This window comes from Bombina bombina, chromosome 1 (assembly GCF_027579735.1).
Source record: "Bombina bombina isolate aBomBom1 chromosome 1, aBomBom1.pri, whole genome shotgun sequence".
Lineage (NCBI taxonomy): Eukaryota > Metazoa > Chordata > Amphibia > Anura > Bombinatoridae > Bombina > Bombina bombina.
Genome location: NC_069499.1, coordinates 377,862,051 through 377,878,913, shown reverse-complemented (window position 1 = coordinate 377,878,913; position 16,863 = coordinate 377,862,051). Strand labels below are relative to the sequence as shown.

The 16,863-nt window shown below is 34.7% G+C and overlaps 1 protein-coding gene across 1 annotated transcript in view; it reads left to right on the top strand.

The window, feature by feature from the left end:
* Positions 1–16,863, top strand: part of LRP1B (LDL receptor related protein 1B) — a 2,715,774-nt gene that overhangs the window by 370,818 nt on the left and 2,328,093 nt on the right. Inside the window, exon 2 of the mRNA XM_053698264.1 lies at positions 5,595–5,717. Within this exon, the coding sequence (XP_053554239.1) occupies positions 5,595–5,717 (123 nt within the window). The remainder of the gene's footprint in view (positions 1–5,594; positions 5,718–16,863) is intronic.

The window sequence follows — 16,863 nt, the reverse complement described above, 5'->3', positions numbered from 1 at the left end:
CAGCTTTACAAGAATGTTATCCTTTTGCAAGAGCACTGTATGTATGGCAGCAGCTTTACAAGAATGTTATCCTTTTGCAAGAGCACTGTATGTATGGCAGCAGCTTTACAAGAATGTTATCCTTTTGCAAGAGCACTGTATGTATGGCAGTAGCTTTACAAGAATGTTATCCTTTTGCAAGAGCACTGTATGTATGGCAGTAGCTTTACAAGAATGTTATCCTTTTGCAAGAGCACTGTATGTATGGCAGCAGCTTTACAAGAATGTTATCCTTTTGCAAGAGCACTATTTCCTGCCATGTCGTGCTTTAGACACCTACCTAGTAATCTCTTCAACAAAGAATATCATCTGTACGAAGAAAATGTGATGATAGAAGTAGATTGGAAACTTTTATTTAAATTTTCTGCCCTGTCTTAATCACAAAACAATATTTTTGGGTTCCAAATTCCTTTAAATTTAAGAAATGCATTCTTCTTGTATGTGATGTTCCGAGGACACATTAGAAATGCATTCTTCTTGTATGTGATGTTCCGAGGACACATTAGAAATGCATTCTTATTGTATGTGATGTTCCGAGGACACATTAGAAAAGCAGGAAGATGAGCACTATACATTTCCCTCTAATGTTTGGATAAAATGCTTGAAATCTAACCAAACCTGGTCTAGGAACGCCGGCAACCAATGACTTTAAATTATATAGCTTCCCCTGTTTTTATTACTTTCCTTACTTGTTTTACTTACAGGATTTACTGAGTATGGACTTTTCTTTGCAATACTTTATTGTTAGATTGTTTGATTATTTGCTGGACTGTTCTCATCATTGGTGTTTTCTTCTGTTCATTTTTTTTAATATTTTCAAAAGGGTAAAGGGTTAGAATATTCTTTTAAATAAGTTAGTAACTTTAGTATGACATTTAGCTATGGGAGATTGCTTCTGAAGCTATAAGACAATGGTACTAGAATCATGGTTGCTTGTTAGGCTGCAGAGAAGTCTTTTTGTTCAGGCGAGATTATGCTAGAAATTGATTGAGCACCTATCGCCAGTGAGAGTTCCTGCAATTAACATTTATAATTGCACAAGGTGCTTAATGCATGATGTCTCACACATCAAACCAGAACAACTAGCATTTTGGAAAAACAGTAATTACAACTGCAACACAGAAATGTGCTTGCAAAAATGGTTCTAAAAAAATCATATTAAATAGAGGCATGGATGATAAAGTGGTCTTACTGGATAGAACAAAATGTGTCTCACAGACACGTACAATGGTCTTATTGTGAGAGTTCTTTGGCTTTCTTGAGGTATGGTCCACATTGTTCACTTAAACCTTTACTCTTTAGCATTTTAAAAGATGTGATTGTTCGTTTGTATGGTCTCACAGTTATGCATTGGTATTTTAAAGAGTATGAGGTTGTCTATTTTTTTATTTTTTTATTGTCCCTTTTCAAGCTTCAATTTTTTGCATATGTTACTGTGGACTATTTTATAAAGTTTTTTTTTTTTTCCTTTTGCTTTGCAAGGTTTTCAAAATCTTTTAGTAATGTGTTTATCCTTCATAGGGAAGTTTTTTGAATGCATCGAGAAGTGAAGGGCTGATAGAAAATGTGGCTCCATTGATTACAACTGGGCAGAAATTGCTGTGACAAGAGGCAGTTGCAAATCTTTATAAATTCTGCAATTTTTGAGTTGCAAAGTTGGGGCAAGTTTTTCAGCACAGAAATGTTTAGTTAAATCTAAGCCAATTAAACAGTAACAAAAATGTAGAAAGAGAGCTAGGGCCCCATTACATATGCGGCGTTGCCCGCAAAAGCTGGCGATCCTGCAAAAGCTGGCGATGCTGTTTTTTTCGTGGTTTTGGTATCTAATATACAGCACTGCATAAAAATGCGGCACCTATATTTCACCCGTCGCCCACAATTTTTACTCCCATAAGCTAACATGGGGCCGCGTCATAAATCGGTATCCAATATTCAGCGCAAGGACTTACGTGGCGAAAATGGAGAAATGTTACTCCATTTTCACCTCGCCAAACAAAGGCAGACCACAGCAAGCCCTGCGGTGAGTATGGGAGCACCATAACTCCCGAAATTGCCTGCAAAAATAAAATAACAACTAATGCATGCGCAATATCTATCTACCTGTCAACTGCAATCCCCCACCACAATAACTAATAAAGTGTATTAACCACTATTTCCACCATCAAACCAATACTGCAACTAAAAATAAAGTATTAACCCCTAAATCCTCCAACCCCAACACCCCAAACTACCTATTAAAACTATTAACCACTAATCCACCATTAACCCACAATGCTATAAACCTATTAAATCTATTAACCCCTAAACCACCAAAGCCAACAACCCAAACTACTTATTAAAACTATTAACTCCTTAACTGCCATCCCCTACAATGCAAATAAATAATTAAATTACTAAGCCCCCTAACCTAACACCCCCTAACCTAACACCCCCTAACCCGACACCCCATAAATTAACCCAAATTACCAAATATAAACTTAGAAGGGCTTTTTGCAGGGCATTGCCCCAAGATAAACAGCTCTTTTGCAGAAGAAAAAAATCTAAGTCCCCCCTAACAGTAAACCCCCCACCCACCAAACCCCTCAAAATAAAAGAACCTAAAACTTAAAAACCTAAACTACCTATTATTCTGAAAAAGGCATTTGTTTGGGCATAGCCCTTAAAAGGACATTTAGCTCTTTTAGGAATTGCCCACCCTAATCTAAATATAAAAAAACTAAAATAAAAAAAAATAAGTCTAACCCACAGGTTGATACTCACCATTCCTGAAGTCCGGCGGAGAAGGTCCTGTCCCATGCAGTGAAGTCCTCTTCCAAGCAGCGACCTCTTCCTCTTCTTCCAGGAACAATCCAGCGGGGAGTGAAGGGCGAAGCTGAAAACCGATGACCTCGGAGCTGAAGACCGCTGACCCTGGAACTGAAAACCGGCGATCGCGGAGCCATGGAGCATAGAGGATCTTCTTTGTACAATCACCACCGTACACAGAAAAGTGAATTCAAGGTACGCAAATCAAGATGGCATCCCTTGAATTCCTATTGACTGATTTGATTCTTCAAATTCAAATCAGCCAATAGGATGAGAGCTACTCAAATCCTATTGGCTATTCAAATCAGCCATTAGGATGAGAGCTACTGAAATTCTATTGGCTGATTTAAATAGCCAATAGAATTTCAGTAGCTCTCATCCTACTGGCTGATTTGAACATCCAATAGGATTTGAGTAGCTCTCATCCTATTAGCTGATTTGAATTTGAAGAATCAAATCAGCCAATAGTAATTCAAGGGACGCCATCTTTAATAGCTTAACTTGAATTCACTATTCAGTGTACGGCGGCGATTGTATGAAGAGGATCATCTACGCTCCATGGCTCCGTGGTCGCCGGTCTTCAGTTCCAAGGTCGCCGCTCTTCAGTTCCAGGGTCACCAGTCTTCAGCTCCGTGGTCATAGTTCTTCAGCTCCGCCCTCCGCTCCACACCGGATTGTTCCTGGAAGAAGAAAGAAGAGGTTGCCGCTTGGAAGAAGACTTCACCGCATAGGACAGGACCTTCTCCGCCGGACTTAAGGAACAGTGAGTATTTAGATTAGGGTGGGCAATTCCTAAAAGAGCTAAATGCCCTTTTAAGGGCAATGCCCAAACAAATGCCCTTTTCAGGGCAATGGGTTGTTTAGGTTTTTTTAGTGTTAGGTTCTTTTATTTTGGGGGTTTGGTGGGTGGGGGGTTTACTGTTAGGGGGGACTTAGACTTTTTTCTTCTGCAAAATAGCTTTTTATCTTGGGGCAATGCCCTGCAAAAAGCCCTTTTAAGGGCTACTGGCAGTTTATTCTTAGATTAGGGGGTTTATTTTGGGGGGGGGCTTTTTATTTTCATAGGGATTAGGTATAATTTTTTTAAATTTGATCATTTTGTTTTTTATGTTCTGTAATCTTAGATTTTTTTATTTTCTGTAATTGTATCTTAAAGGGACAGTCTACACCAGAATTTTAATTTTGACTAGACTGTCCCTTTAATTTAGACTTAGATTTTTAATTTTAAAGTAATGTTAGTTTTTTTTTTATTTTAATACTTAGTAACTTTAGTATTTAGTAATTTGGGTTCATTTAGGGGGTGTTAGGTTAAGGGGTGTTAGGTTAGGGGGCTTAGTAATTCTAATTATTTATATGCGTTGTGGGCTTTGGCGGTTTAGGGTTTAATACTTTAATAGATAGTTTGCGTTGTGGGTTAATGGCAGATTAGGGGTTAATAGTTATATTAGGTAGTTTGCAATTTCGGGGTTGGTGGATTTAGGGGTTAATACTTTTAATAGGTTTATTGTGGTGTGGGTTTAATGGCAGATATAGGGGTTAATAGTTTAATTAGGCATATTGCATTGTAGGGGGTTGTTGGTTTAGAGGTTAATACTTGTATTAGTTCCGATGTGGGTTTGGTGGCGAATATAGGGGTTTTACGTGTTGGGTTTATTTTTGGGAGGCGTGTTAGACTTTTACGGGAGATTTTATATTTTTTTTATTTTTCTTAGGCGCTGGCAGTTTCTTAAGTAGCGTAAGTCACTAGCGGCTCCAGAAATTTGCATTTATGCTCATTTCTGGACATCACTAGTTTATAAGACTTACGGCACTTTATGAACTGCCGGCGCGGTTTATTGGATACCCCGATGTGCGAGGTAAAATTACTGGCGGCACGGGTTGCTATAAATAAAATAAACTGCATTTCATTTTTGCAATAATCAGATTCCATTCATTTAAACTACTTCATTTTTGGTTCAAAGAGTTATGATATAAAGAAGATTGCATAGGTTTTCAGTTCATCCTAGTGACAAAAATTAATTCATAAATACATTCAGTAAAGTTCAGATACACCAAACTATTCAATGAACACATTTCTGATTACAAAAAAAAAGTAATAAAAAAAAATCTTTAAATAATTCTGGTTAATCAAAATTTCCTCCTGTGCATATGCTCAATACTTATTAGAAGATGAAAGAACTACTCTGCTTGTAGAAATGTTATTTATATAAGACAGTGAGTCATGCGATGGAAAAAAAAAACACATTTCAAAAGAAGCAAAGAGAAAGTCTAATTTCTAAGATTATTGAAACTGGATGTCATTATAATTCTAATTGTCATATTAATTATGTCATCTTAGAAGTGGCAGTTCTTCTTTAAGGGGAACATAGTAAGAGAGAATTTAGTATAAATGCCCAGATGTTGCCAATCTGAGGACACCTTAAATCCTGGAAATAATTTTCTACTTCATGGTTTTATGAGGTTTTAAGTAGAACAGCTCAGACTATTTTGTCTTATATCACTATATCAGTCAACCGAAGAACCACATTTTCTAAAAAGCTTAGCTTTCAACTCTCATCATGCATTCCAACACTATAATATTTTATACTAAAGTTGCAAATCTTGCTGCATTTGTAAATACATTCTTTAAAACTAACCTTGAAAGTTCTTGTGATCTGTTCTTACCTCAAATTTATTCTTTTTTTGATTAATTGAATTGTTTATTTCATTGTATGCATTGTCATTTTATGTGTTTTATTTCTCATTTTCAGAGCAACAATTGTGTGATCCAGGAGAATTTTTTTGCCGCGATAATATCACATGTGTGTCTGAGAGTTGGTTATGTGATGGAGAGCCGGACTGCCCTGATAATTCAGATGAATCACTAGACAGTTGTAAGTGAAGACCTTTATGTCATGTATTGCATTATTTATGTTGACTATTGTCTGCGACTCCAACACATGATGATCTATTGCACCAGTCCACAATAAAACATTTTAAATGTTCAGGCAAAGCCTTTTGGGCAATAAGATATAAATATATTGCTCAATATAGTATTTTAAATACAAAATAAATTTAATTCACTTTATATAACTTTTTTTCTGGTCCTTATTTTTTGTTGTTGTAGTTGTTGTTAATATTTTCTCTAAGTAAATGATTAACTAACATATTTTGTGGTAGTTCTCTGTTACTGATATGATCTCCAAAAATGACAAATGAATTAAGTAAAAAAAAATAAGACTTAACAATATTTGTTTTAGATAGAAAAAAGTTATGAGAAAGTGGTAATCAAATTGTTTAATTCATTATTGTATTCATTAATTTACTAATTAATTAATGCACATATTTATTCACCTAAAGTCTACTTTTAAATGTACTTACACATATTACCTACTCCAACCTTTCTATAAATAACTTTTTATATATGAATATTTGTGTAAACGAAGTTTGTATTTTAAAACCCAGATGTATCTAATGCATTGTAAACACAACGTATTACATTCCAGTGTGACTGACAGGTAAAGAACTGCACTTTTATATAAGACAGAACTTAAATTATAAGTAACAAATAAATATTGCTTTATTTTTAGTCACTATATTAACTGTATACATTTTATTAAAGGGACAGCAAATTCAAAATAAAACTTTCATTATTCAGATAGAGCGATCAATTTGAAAACAACTTTCAAATTTACTTCTGTTTTCACATTTGCTTTGTTCTTTTGGTATCTTTTATTGAAGAGTTAAACTAGGTAGGCTCTTAAGAGCTCAGGAGTGTGCACGTGTCTTTAGTACTCTATGGGAGCAGTGTTTTGCAACATTGTATAACTAAGCTACAAATATTGTTGCATATTGTGCATATTTCTGAGCTCTTATGAGCCTACCTAGTTTTACTCTTTAATAAAAGATATCAAAAGAACAAAGCATATTTGATAACATTAGTAAATTGGAATGTTGTTTAAAATGCAAATGCTCTATCTGAATTATGAAATATTAGGGATGAGTAATGCTTTAGCACATTCATTAAAAATAATCAGTATTACAAATATTTGTCCATTCTAAATAAAAACAGAAACATTGTCAGGCTGTTTGTTCCATATGTTTTACTTTCCATTATTGAATGTAGCACCTAAGTATTTGAACATTAGCATTTTAATGATGATTTTCATAGGCTTTAATATGAGCCTCTAAAAAGCAAAATATGAATGTAATCTGCAAATACAGAATTCCGTATCTAAATAACAACACTTGCTGAATAGTAAAATTTGAGTAATAGAATGAATATCAAGGTGAACATTTATGCTAAAGAAGAAAAAAAAGCAATGCACCCATTTATAATCACTGTGTGCAATAATTATTTTATTTTATAGTGTTTGGCATAAATATATTCACTTATATAATGTAAAGTCATGCGTAATAACACAATAAAAATGTCCATGGATCAGTTTTTCTTTGTCGTATTTTATATAGGTGAACATAGTTTATAGTCCAACTATTATCTTGATAAATACAATGCGTTTATATTTTTAATATGGCAAGACATGCTACAATCCCTTGCTTTACTAATACTTTAATAAACAAAGGTAGATTCATAGATTAGCTTCCATCAGAACTCATAGACATTACAATATATACATGATTCTTGGGGAAGGGCAAGGATCAAAAAAGGACCAGATATCTAACTAATTGGCATCTCATCATAGATGGTGTTCGTAATGTCACATGAAAGTAAAGTACTAGGCATAAAAGAGTGAATATAACTATTATTTCTCATCTACTAGGCCCCATTTGCTGTAATGCACTCACAGACTTGTGAAGCAAATTAATATGAAAATAAGTTTTCCGACATGATGTTGTTCCTTGTTACTAAGTGCATTTTCAGTTGTTACCACTCTGCTATTTCTAAATCATGGTATTTTGCTATTGCTGTAGTACTAAACACTTACAAAAGACTTCTTGGTGAAAATAGAAGTTACATTAAAAAATATACACAATTTAAAGATCAGCAAAATATAACAGGAAAGTCTTCTCAATATTCATGAGTAAACAGGGTTTGTTTAACATTGTTTAACAACACACATTTAAGTAAAAGAAGCAGTTGGAAAACACAGCAGTATCCAAATAGATTATTGAGCATAAATGACTATAGAGGCGATGTTATTAAATTTTTATGTCTTCTGTTTGTGTCTAAAGAAAATGAGAATGATTCTTGTTGAATGTCACCATGTAAATCACGTCACATAAAATAGAGTCACTGCCAAGAATAAAGCATATTGAAATTGATAAATTATTTTGAAGTGGCATTGAAGGTTGTTATCAGCTGAAAAGTGAAAATACTGGTTGGAACATTTTGAGTATAATTCACAAAGGATTGATATTAAAGCATTTTTTTGTTATACCATTGCATTGCATCCATTTTAGGTGTTAAAGAGATTTCATGTTAAAAATATTTTAGACAAATGGGTTATTTTATTTCCTTACAGCTCTATATATCATATAGAACTTTCCTGTGTTAAACTAGTCTGATCCTGCCTATTAAGATCAGTCCAGTGCTGAAATACCAGGCAATTCCTCTCTGAACAAGGAAAATGGCAACCCCAATCATTTGGCCTTCATTGGACCTTGTCAGTGAGGTGCAGCCATATTTCCCTAAGCACATTGAGCAAGGGGTCCACATCTGGTTGCCCCTTTTTTCCCCTAGGGGGACATAATACACATAGATTGAATCACACACTCAGGAACAAACAACCAGCTCAATAACTTGTTAGTTTTATATATATATATATATATATATATATATATATATATATATATATATATACAAACAATATCCCACAAAAGTGAGTACACCCCTCACATTTACTCTTATTACTTTGTAGCAAAGTGTCATTTCTTCAGTGTTGTCACATAAAAAGATATAATAAAATATTTACAAAACTTTGAGGGGTGTACTCACTTTTTTGGGACACTGAATAAATGTATATATATAATCTCACTCTTCTGCCGACTTCTTGCACTATAAGTTTATGCTTTGCTTCTAGTCCTCGGCCCTCAACCTCTCCAAGCAAAAATACTTTTCAAAATCATTTAATCTTTTTCCTACAATCCTTAGCATCTTTTCTCCACTTTTAATACCCTTCTGTGCCAAATTCTGCTCCCATTAACATTTTGTTTTACAACACATTACTTAATATGCATTTCAAAAATAAAATTGACTCCATCAGTTAGAAAATAATCTTCCACTACAACACTTGTTGCAAATCACCACAAACTTTTAAGCTCAGCCTAACAAATATTTAGCTCCTGTTTTGCTTCTGTTACTGAAGACAACATTTCAACTCTCCATTCATCTTCTCGTTATACTACCTGCTTCCTTGATCCTAATACCTCCCAATAACTACCCTCCCTTTAACTTATTTTTACACCCATCTTCACACAAATATTTAACCTCTCCTTTAAATCTGGTACATTGCCATCATTCCTTAAATATGCTCTAATCTCACCTGATCTTAAGAAACCTTCACTTGATCCAGCATCTTAACTTGATCCGGCATCTTAACTACCATGCAATCTTTTTTCTTACTCCTGCCTCTAAAGTTATTGAGCAGATTGCTTACAAATGCTTTTCACACTTTCTCTCATCTAACCATCTTCTTGACTCTTTGCAATCTTGCTTTTCTCCCAACACTTAAACTGCCATCACCAAAGTGAGATAAAAGATCTGCTTACTGCCAGGTCAAAATGTCATTTTAGACCTATCTGCAGCCTTTGATACTGTTGACTATCGACTTCTGCTCTATAACGTTCAACCTTTTGGTATTTGTGATATAGCTTTAGTGTGGCTTTCTTCCTACTTTTCTAACCATCTCTTCAGTGTATGCTTCTCTGGCTGATATTCTTCCCCTCTACCTGTCTCCGGGCTAGATTACGAGTGGAGCGGTATATAAGAGGCTTATCATGGGTATTAGCATGTGTGAAAAGAAACGTGCATATTACAAGTTGAAAGTAAATGGGTTCACTCGAGTGCAATTGAATTAAACGCACGTCTGGATAGCACAACATCAGAGCTCTGTTAACTGTTACGCTAAAATAAAAAGTGTCACAAAATACATCAAAAATACATTTAAAATTATAGGTACACTCATAATAACACTATCTAATAAAAATGATTGGAAAGAAATTGCATATAAAAGATATAAGGTCTCAAAGATATAAACTATAGAGATACATACATACACATGTTTAAATATGCATATGTATGTATATATATATATATATATATATATATATATATATATATATATATATATATATATATATGTGTGTGTATAAACCTACACCTGCATGTTCTATTTCTATAGATATATAGATACAGATATCTATTTTACTTGAACAGTATCTTATAACTGTCACACTAATGGCCTCACACTAACTGTTTCTCTTGTATCTCATCTTGGATGTCCTCTCACTACCTCAAGCTAAATCTCTCCAAAACTGAGCTCCTTATTTTCCACCCTTCTTCCAAAATCTCCACCCCCCATGTTTCTATAACTGTTGATAACTCCATCATTACCCCAACCTCACATGCCCGATGTCTTGGGGTCACACTTGACTCAGATCTTTCTTTCACTCCTCACATTCAGTCCTTGGCTAAAGCCTCCCGCTTCACCTTAAAAACATCGCTAAAATTAGACGGTTCCTTACACAAGACACAACTAAGATTTTAATCCACTCTCTCATCCTTTCCCGCCTCGACTACTGCAACTCCATCCTCTCTGGTCTCCCTAGCTGCCGCCTAGCTCCTTTACAATTTATAATGAATGCCTCTGCCAAGTTCATCTTCCTTACATGTCACTCTTCATCTGCCGCACCTCTCTGCCAATCCCTTCACTGACTTCCTCTTGCCTCCAGGATTAAACACAAAATTCTCACTCTGACACACAAAGCCCCCCCGGCATCTCGGACCTTGTCTCCAGATACTCTCCCTCCCATCCCCTTTGCTCTGCTCATGATCTCCTACTCTCCTCCTCTCTTGTTACCTCCTCACATTCCCACTCTCTGCCTTATATATAAAATATTTATGAAATAATAAAAAGTACATTATTTTCTATGTAAAGAACATTGGAATGTAAAATATGCATTTAGACTATTGTATTTCTCAATTTATATCTTAACACGGCCGTGTAAGCGCACATGAGAACTTAGTATTCTTAAAGGGACAGTCAAGTCCAAAATAACTTTCATTCAGATAGGGCATGTCATTTTTAACAACTTTCCAATTTACTTTTATCACCAATTTTGATTCTTTCTTTTGGTATTCTAAGTTGAAAGCTAAACCTAGGTAGTCTCATATACTAATTTCTTAGACCTTGAAGGCCGCCTATTATGTGAAAGCATTTTGACCATTTTCACCACTAGAGGGCATTAGTTCATATGTGTCATATAGATAACATTGAGTACACGCATGTGAAGTTACCTAGGAGTCAGCACTGATTGGCACAAATGCAAGTTTGTCAAATGAACTGAAATAAGAAGAGAAGATTGCAGAGGCATAGATACAAGGTAATTACAGAGGTAAAATGTGTATTATTATAACTGTGCTGGTTATACAAAACTGGGGAATGGGTAATAAAGGGATTATCTATCTTTTTAAACAACAAACATTCTAGTGGTGTATGTCCCTTTAAGGCACATTATTGAAATATTATATTTAAATTAATAAATATACTTAAAAATATTCTAAATAATATTTTACATTATTTTTGAATAATTTATAATAATTTATATTCATTTTCGTGCAAGCAAAAACTTTTTACCTTTAACTTGTAATACACGATATATCCCACGTGCCCAAAAATCCACGTTAGCACATGAGCGATAATTGGTGCTCTACTCATAATCTGGCCCTCTGTTAGGTTATCGCAAGGCTCAGTTCTAGGTCCCCTTCATTTTTCCATCTACACATCCTCTCTAGGCTCCTTAATCAAGTCCTGTGAGTTTCAGTATCATCTGTGTGCTGATGACACCTAAATCTACCTTTCTGCCCTGAAATATCCTCTTCCCTGCTGATTCATATCCTCCTGGATGATTTCTTATTGCTTTAAAGGGACATTCAATCAAAATTAAACGTTCATTATTCAGATAGAGCATGCAATTTTAAACAACTTTCTAATTTACTTCCATTAACAAAATGTGCACAGTGTTTTTATATTGAAACTTTTTTAGTCACCAGCTCCTACTGAGCATGTGCAAGAATAAGTGTGTATGCATTTGTGAATGGCTGATTGCTGTCACATGGTACATGTATGCATTTGTGATTGGCTGATGGCTGTAACATGGTACAGGGGGAGTGGAAATAGACAACTTTTAAAATTGTCAGAAAAAAAAATCTACTACTCATTTGAAGTTCAGACTAAGGGCTAGATTTATCAAGCCCTTGTGGCAGCAAGTTCTCACAAGAACTTGCTCGCCTTGATTTATCAAGCAGCGGTCACCAGACCGCTGCTTCCCTAACATCTTCGCCACCTCTATTGTGGCGAAATGAAATCTCCTCGGTCGAGTTCGACCGAGGAGATTGACAGCTCCTGTCCGCGCGTGATTGGCTGTGCGCGGGAAGGGGGCGGGATTGCACGCGAGCGCAAAATTGCGCTTGTGTGCAATGTTAATTACCTGCGGGTTATTTTGCCCCGCCACAGGCGAGCTGAGGCATACAGGGGTGCGTATACGCGCCCCTGTACGCCTCAGCATTGATAAATCTAGCCCTAAGTGCTATTGCATTGTCTTGTTATCTTGCATTTGTTGATTATGCAAATCTACAGTGTTGACTGGTCCTTTAAGCTGAACATCTCTAAAACTGAGCTCCTTCTTTTTCCTCCTTCTACCAATATCCCCATTCCCCAGAATTATTTTTTTTGCTCTCCATATTAAGACTTTAGCCAACTCCTGCCTCTTCCATCTTAAAAAAATTTATATCTTAAATGTGTAACTTCTTCATTCAAGACACAACCAAGTTTCTTATTAGCAAACATATCAATTCCTGTCTTGACTACTTCATAGATATCCTCTCTGGTCTTCCAAGCTATGACTTGTTCCCATTGCAGTCTATCATGAATACCTCTGATTGGCTCATCTTCCTTACACATTGTTCAACATCTGCTGCACCTTTCTGGCTTCCCTTAGCTGCAAGAATACAATTCATAATGTTGACCCTAGCCTTCACCAACATTGCACCTACTTATGTCTGCACTTGTCTGACTGCAAATACTTCACAACTCACCTTCTCTGCTCTGCCCATGACCTACTTTTTACTCATCTCCCATTACTTCCTCTGACTCTTGTCTGCAAACATTTGCCAAAACTGCACCTAGTATATGGAACTCCTTGCCTCCCTCAGTCAGACTTGCCTCTAGCCTCCAAAGCTTCAAGTGCTCCTTAAAACATATCTGTTTAAGGATGAATACAACTTACTTTAAGATGTCTCTTCTGCTTCTGTTCCCTCTCTCAACTTCCCCATGTTCTAACCTTAGAATGGAAGCTCACGATTCCAACTGTCCTGTTGATCATCATATGTAAATATGGTTTATATCTTACAGTGACACAAGGGTAGGTTCCTCTTCCCTTTATGAGTTATGTAGATGTTTTCTGATTATTGTGCATCAGAACTATTATTTAATGTTACAGCCCTGCGTAATATGTTGGTGCTTCATAAATAAATGATAATAATAACTAATTATAAAGTTGTTTAAAGAGCCAAGACCCTGACAACATAGTCAGTGTCTGTTGGGATAGAACACAGTCGCTTTTAAATGTATAGTAGATGCAGTAGGTAACAAATAGGGTTAGATTCATGGAGGCATGTTATGCTGATGAGGGATCTCGTTGTCTAGGGGAAATGATGTTTAAAATTCATTGAGACTTACTTATCTATATTTTGTAGTTGATCACTAGTGGGCATACCTTACATTAACATATATAGCTGTATTAAATAGCCCAATACATATCTTGCACACTAAAAGAGAACAACCTCTGCAAATTTGTGTAAATGTTTAATATGAACATTAATGTTTTGTATGGTGTGCTGAATTCATTGTTATAGATGTTTGTCAAAGTCTATATGAAGTCAGATACCCACTTAATATATTCTGTTAAGTGAGTAAAAAAAATATAGAACAAAAAAAGAACCTAGATAAAAAAATCTTTTCAGCTAAGAAAGACTAATTGTTGAGGTATAAGAAAGTAAATCAATTCTTTAGTGATATTTTATTTTGGCATTTTAATCAATGGACTAACAAATTAAACATGTATACATCTACTGTCCTTTTATCAAAGTGATTTTGTTGTACATTTTCTGATTAACCTTTTTTTCCCACATTTTTTCTAGTGGGTAAATAAATAGGGCTAGATTACTTGTAGAGCATTTGAGCTTTAAAGTCGCTAGAAGTAATTTTTTTGCTCTCAGAGATTTGCCCTTGTATTATGAGTTAAAAGTAAAAAGTTTGCGCTTTCATGTTCGCAAAGTCGCAGTAACAAATAAACTTTGAGAAGTCACGAACGCATTCTCCCATAGACTTCAATGGAGCCGAAAAAGTTGCAAACACACCCATTGCACTTTTTTAAAAGTGCAACATAGGAAAACAATATTGCATATTTCCTATTTCATTGTTCTGCACATACACAGACAGTTTTTTTTGTGTATGTAAATATTAATTGTCAAAAAAATCCTTCTGATTTATAAGCTCCAAAAAACTAACATGCAACTTGTTTAGCATAAACGCGCAAAAGCAACATACAGATATTTACTTTTTAAGAGACAATATACATAGACTTCATTTACTTTCCTATTCCTATTGATAAACAATTTCATTGCTAACTTTATGATTCTTTCAAAAATAAATTTTAGTCATTTTAAAGCTTAAATGTTAAAAAAATATATTGCTTATATCCAATTGCTACAGATATTTTGTTTGCTATTTTTTAAACTAAGAAGAGCAACAGACAAATGTAAATACTGTTTAATATTCATTCTGTGAAATTGATTTGAAAACAGAAACTATACACTCATACAGAAAAATTGTTATTGTTTAAAAAGATAATCCCTTTATTACCCATTCCCCAGTTTTGCATAACCAACACAATGATATTAATACACTTTTTACCTTTGTGATTACCTTGTATTTAAGTCTCTGCAGACTGCACCCTTATCTAATGTCTTTTGACAGATATGCATTTTAGCCAATCAGTAGTGACTCATAAATAACTCCACTTTAGTGAGCACAATGTTATCTATATGACACCCATAAACTAGTGCTGTCTAGCTGTGAAAAAATGTGCACTGAGATAAGAAGCGGCCTTCAACGGCTTAAAAATTAGTTTATGAGCCTACGTAGGTTTAGCATTCAACAGAGAATACCAAGAGAACAAAGAAACATTGATGAACAAAGTAAATTGGAAAGTTGTTTAAAATTGCAGGCCCTATTTGAATCATGAATGTTTAACTTTGACTTTACTATCCCTTTAAAAACAGATAGAATGTATTTGTGTTTCTTGCTGAAAATGTATGCTTATTTTGTATCTTATAATGCATATATATAAATTGAAATGGAGCCATGCACATTTCAATTTTGATCTATCTATACCTTTAACTATATATTAAGTAACATGATAGTTTTTATAAATCTCACACAGACCACTAAGATTTGAGTTTCCATGCAACCATCTTAAAAGTTTTTATTTTTAATCTCTACCCTATCTACCCATAATAAATAAAGCCCAACAGATTTTTAACACCATTCAAGAATGTTCAAAGGAGTTTGCATAAATTATAATTTGCAGTATGTATTACAGGATAAGAACAATTATAAAACTTTATACTGCCTGAATAAAAACTGCTTATCCCCCCAAATAAGTTATTGGCATCTCAGACACTAAAATATCCATGTAACAGCTAGTAGATTTCCTCCTGAGAGTCTTCATTTCTTCAGAATTGAAGTTTGAACTCTGGGACACCCTTCCGTATGGCTTCCCGGGAGGTCCTGGGAAAGAGCCCTTTAAAGTCTAAGCAAGTGACAAGAAGGAGGGACCTTTGTGTTACTTTTAGGTGACTACCTGTCTATTTGCGTATTTAAATCTTGCGTGGAAATACTACACTGTGAAGAGTTTCCTTCTTTTGCAAGGTTAACAACTGAGAGTAAACGAGTTACCTAAAATGAGCTAACATTTGAAACACGTCTTTCTATAGAAACAACATAGAGCATCAAATTGTGGTAATGTTTGACTATAATACAAATATATTACTTATTATTTAAAGGGAAATAAATCTTCCGCTACGAGTTTATAATTCAGAACACAGCCTACTATAAATATTTGTTGTGCTCCAACAGAGAAATTAAAATTAACCCCTTAAGAACCACAGCACTTTTCCATTTTCTGAACGTTTGGGACCATGGCTATTTTTACATTTCTGGAGTGTTTGTGTTTAGCTGTAAGTTTCCTCTTACTCATTTACTGTACTCACACACATTATATACCATTTTTCTCGACATTAAATGGACTTTCTAAAGATACCATTATTTTCATCATATCTTATAATTTAATATAATCTTTTTAATAAAATATGATAAAAAATGGAAAAAACACACTTTTTCTAACTTTGACCCCCAAAATCTGTTACACATCTACAACCACCAAGACACAACCATGCTAAATAGTTTCAAAATTTTGACCTGAGTTTAGAAATACCCAATGTTTACATGTTATTTGCTTTTTTTGCAAGTTATAGGGCAATAAATACAAGTAGCACTTTGCTATTTCCAAACAATTGTTTTTTCAAAATTACCGATAGTTACATTGGAACACTGATATCTGTCAGGAATCCCTGAATAACCCTTCACATGTACATATTTTTTTTTAGTAGACAACCCAAAGTATTGATCTAGGTCCATTTTGGTATATTTCACGCCACCATTTCACCGCCAAATGCGATCAAATAAAAATAATCCTTCACTTTTTTACTGAAATTATTTACAAACAGCTTGTGCAATT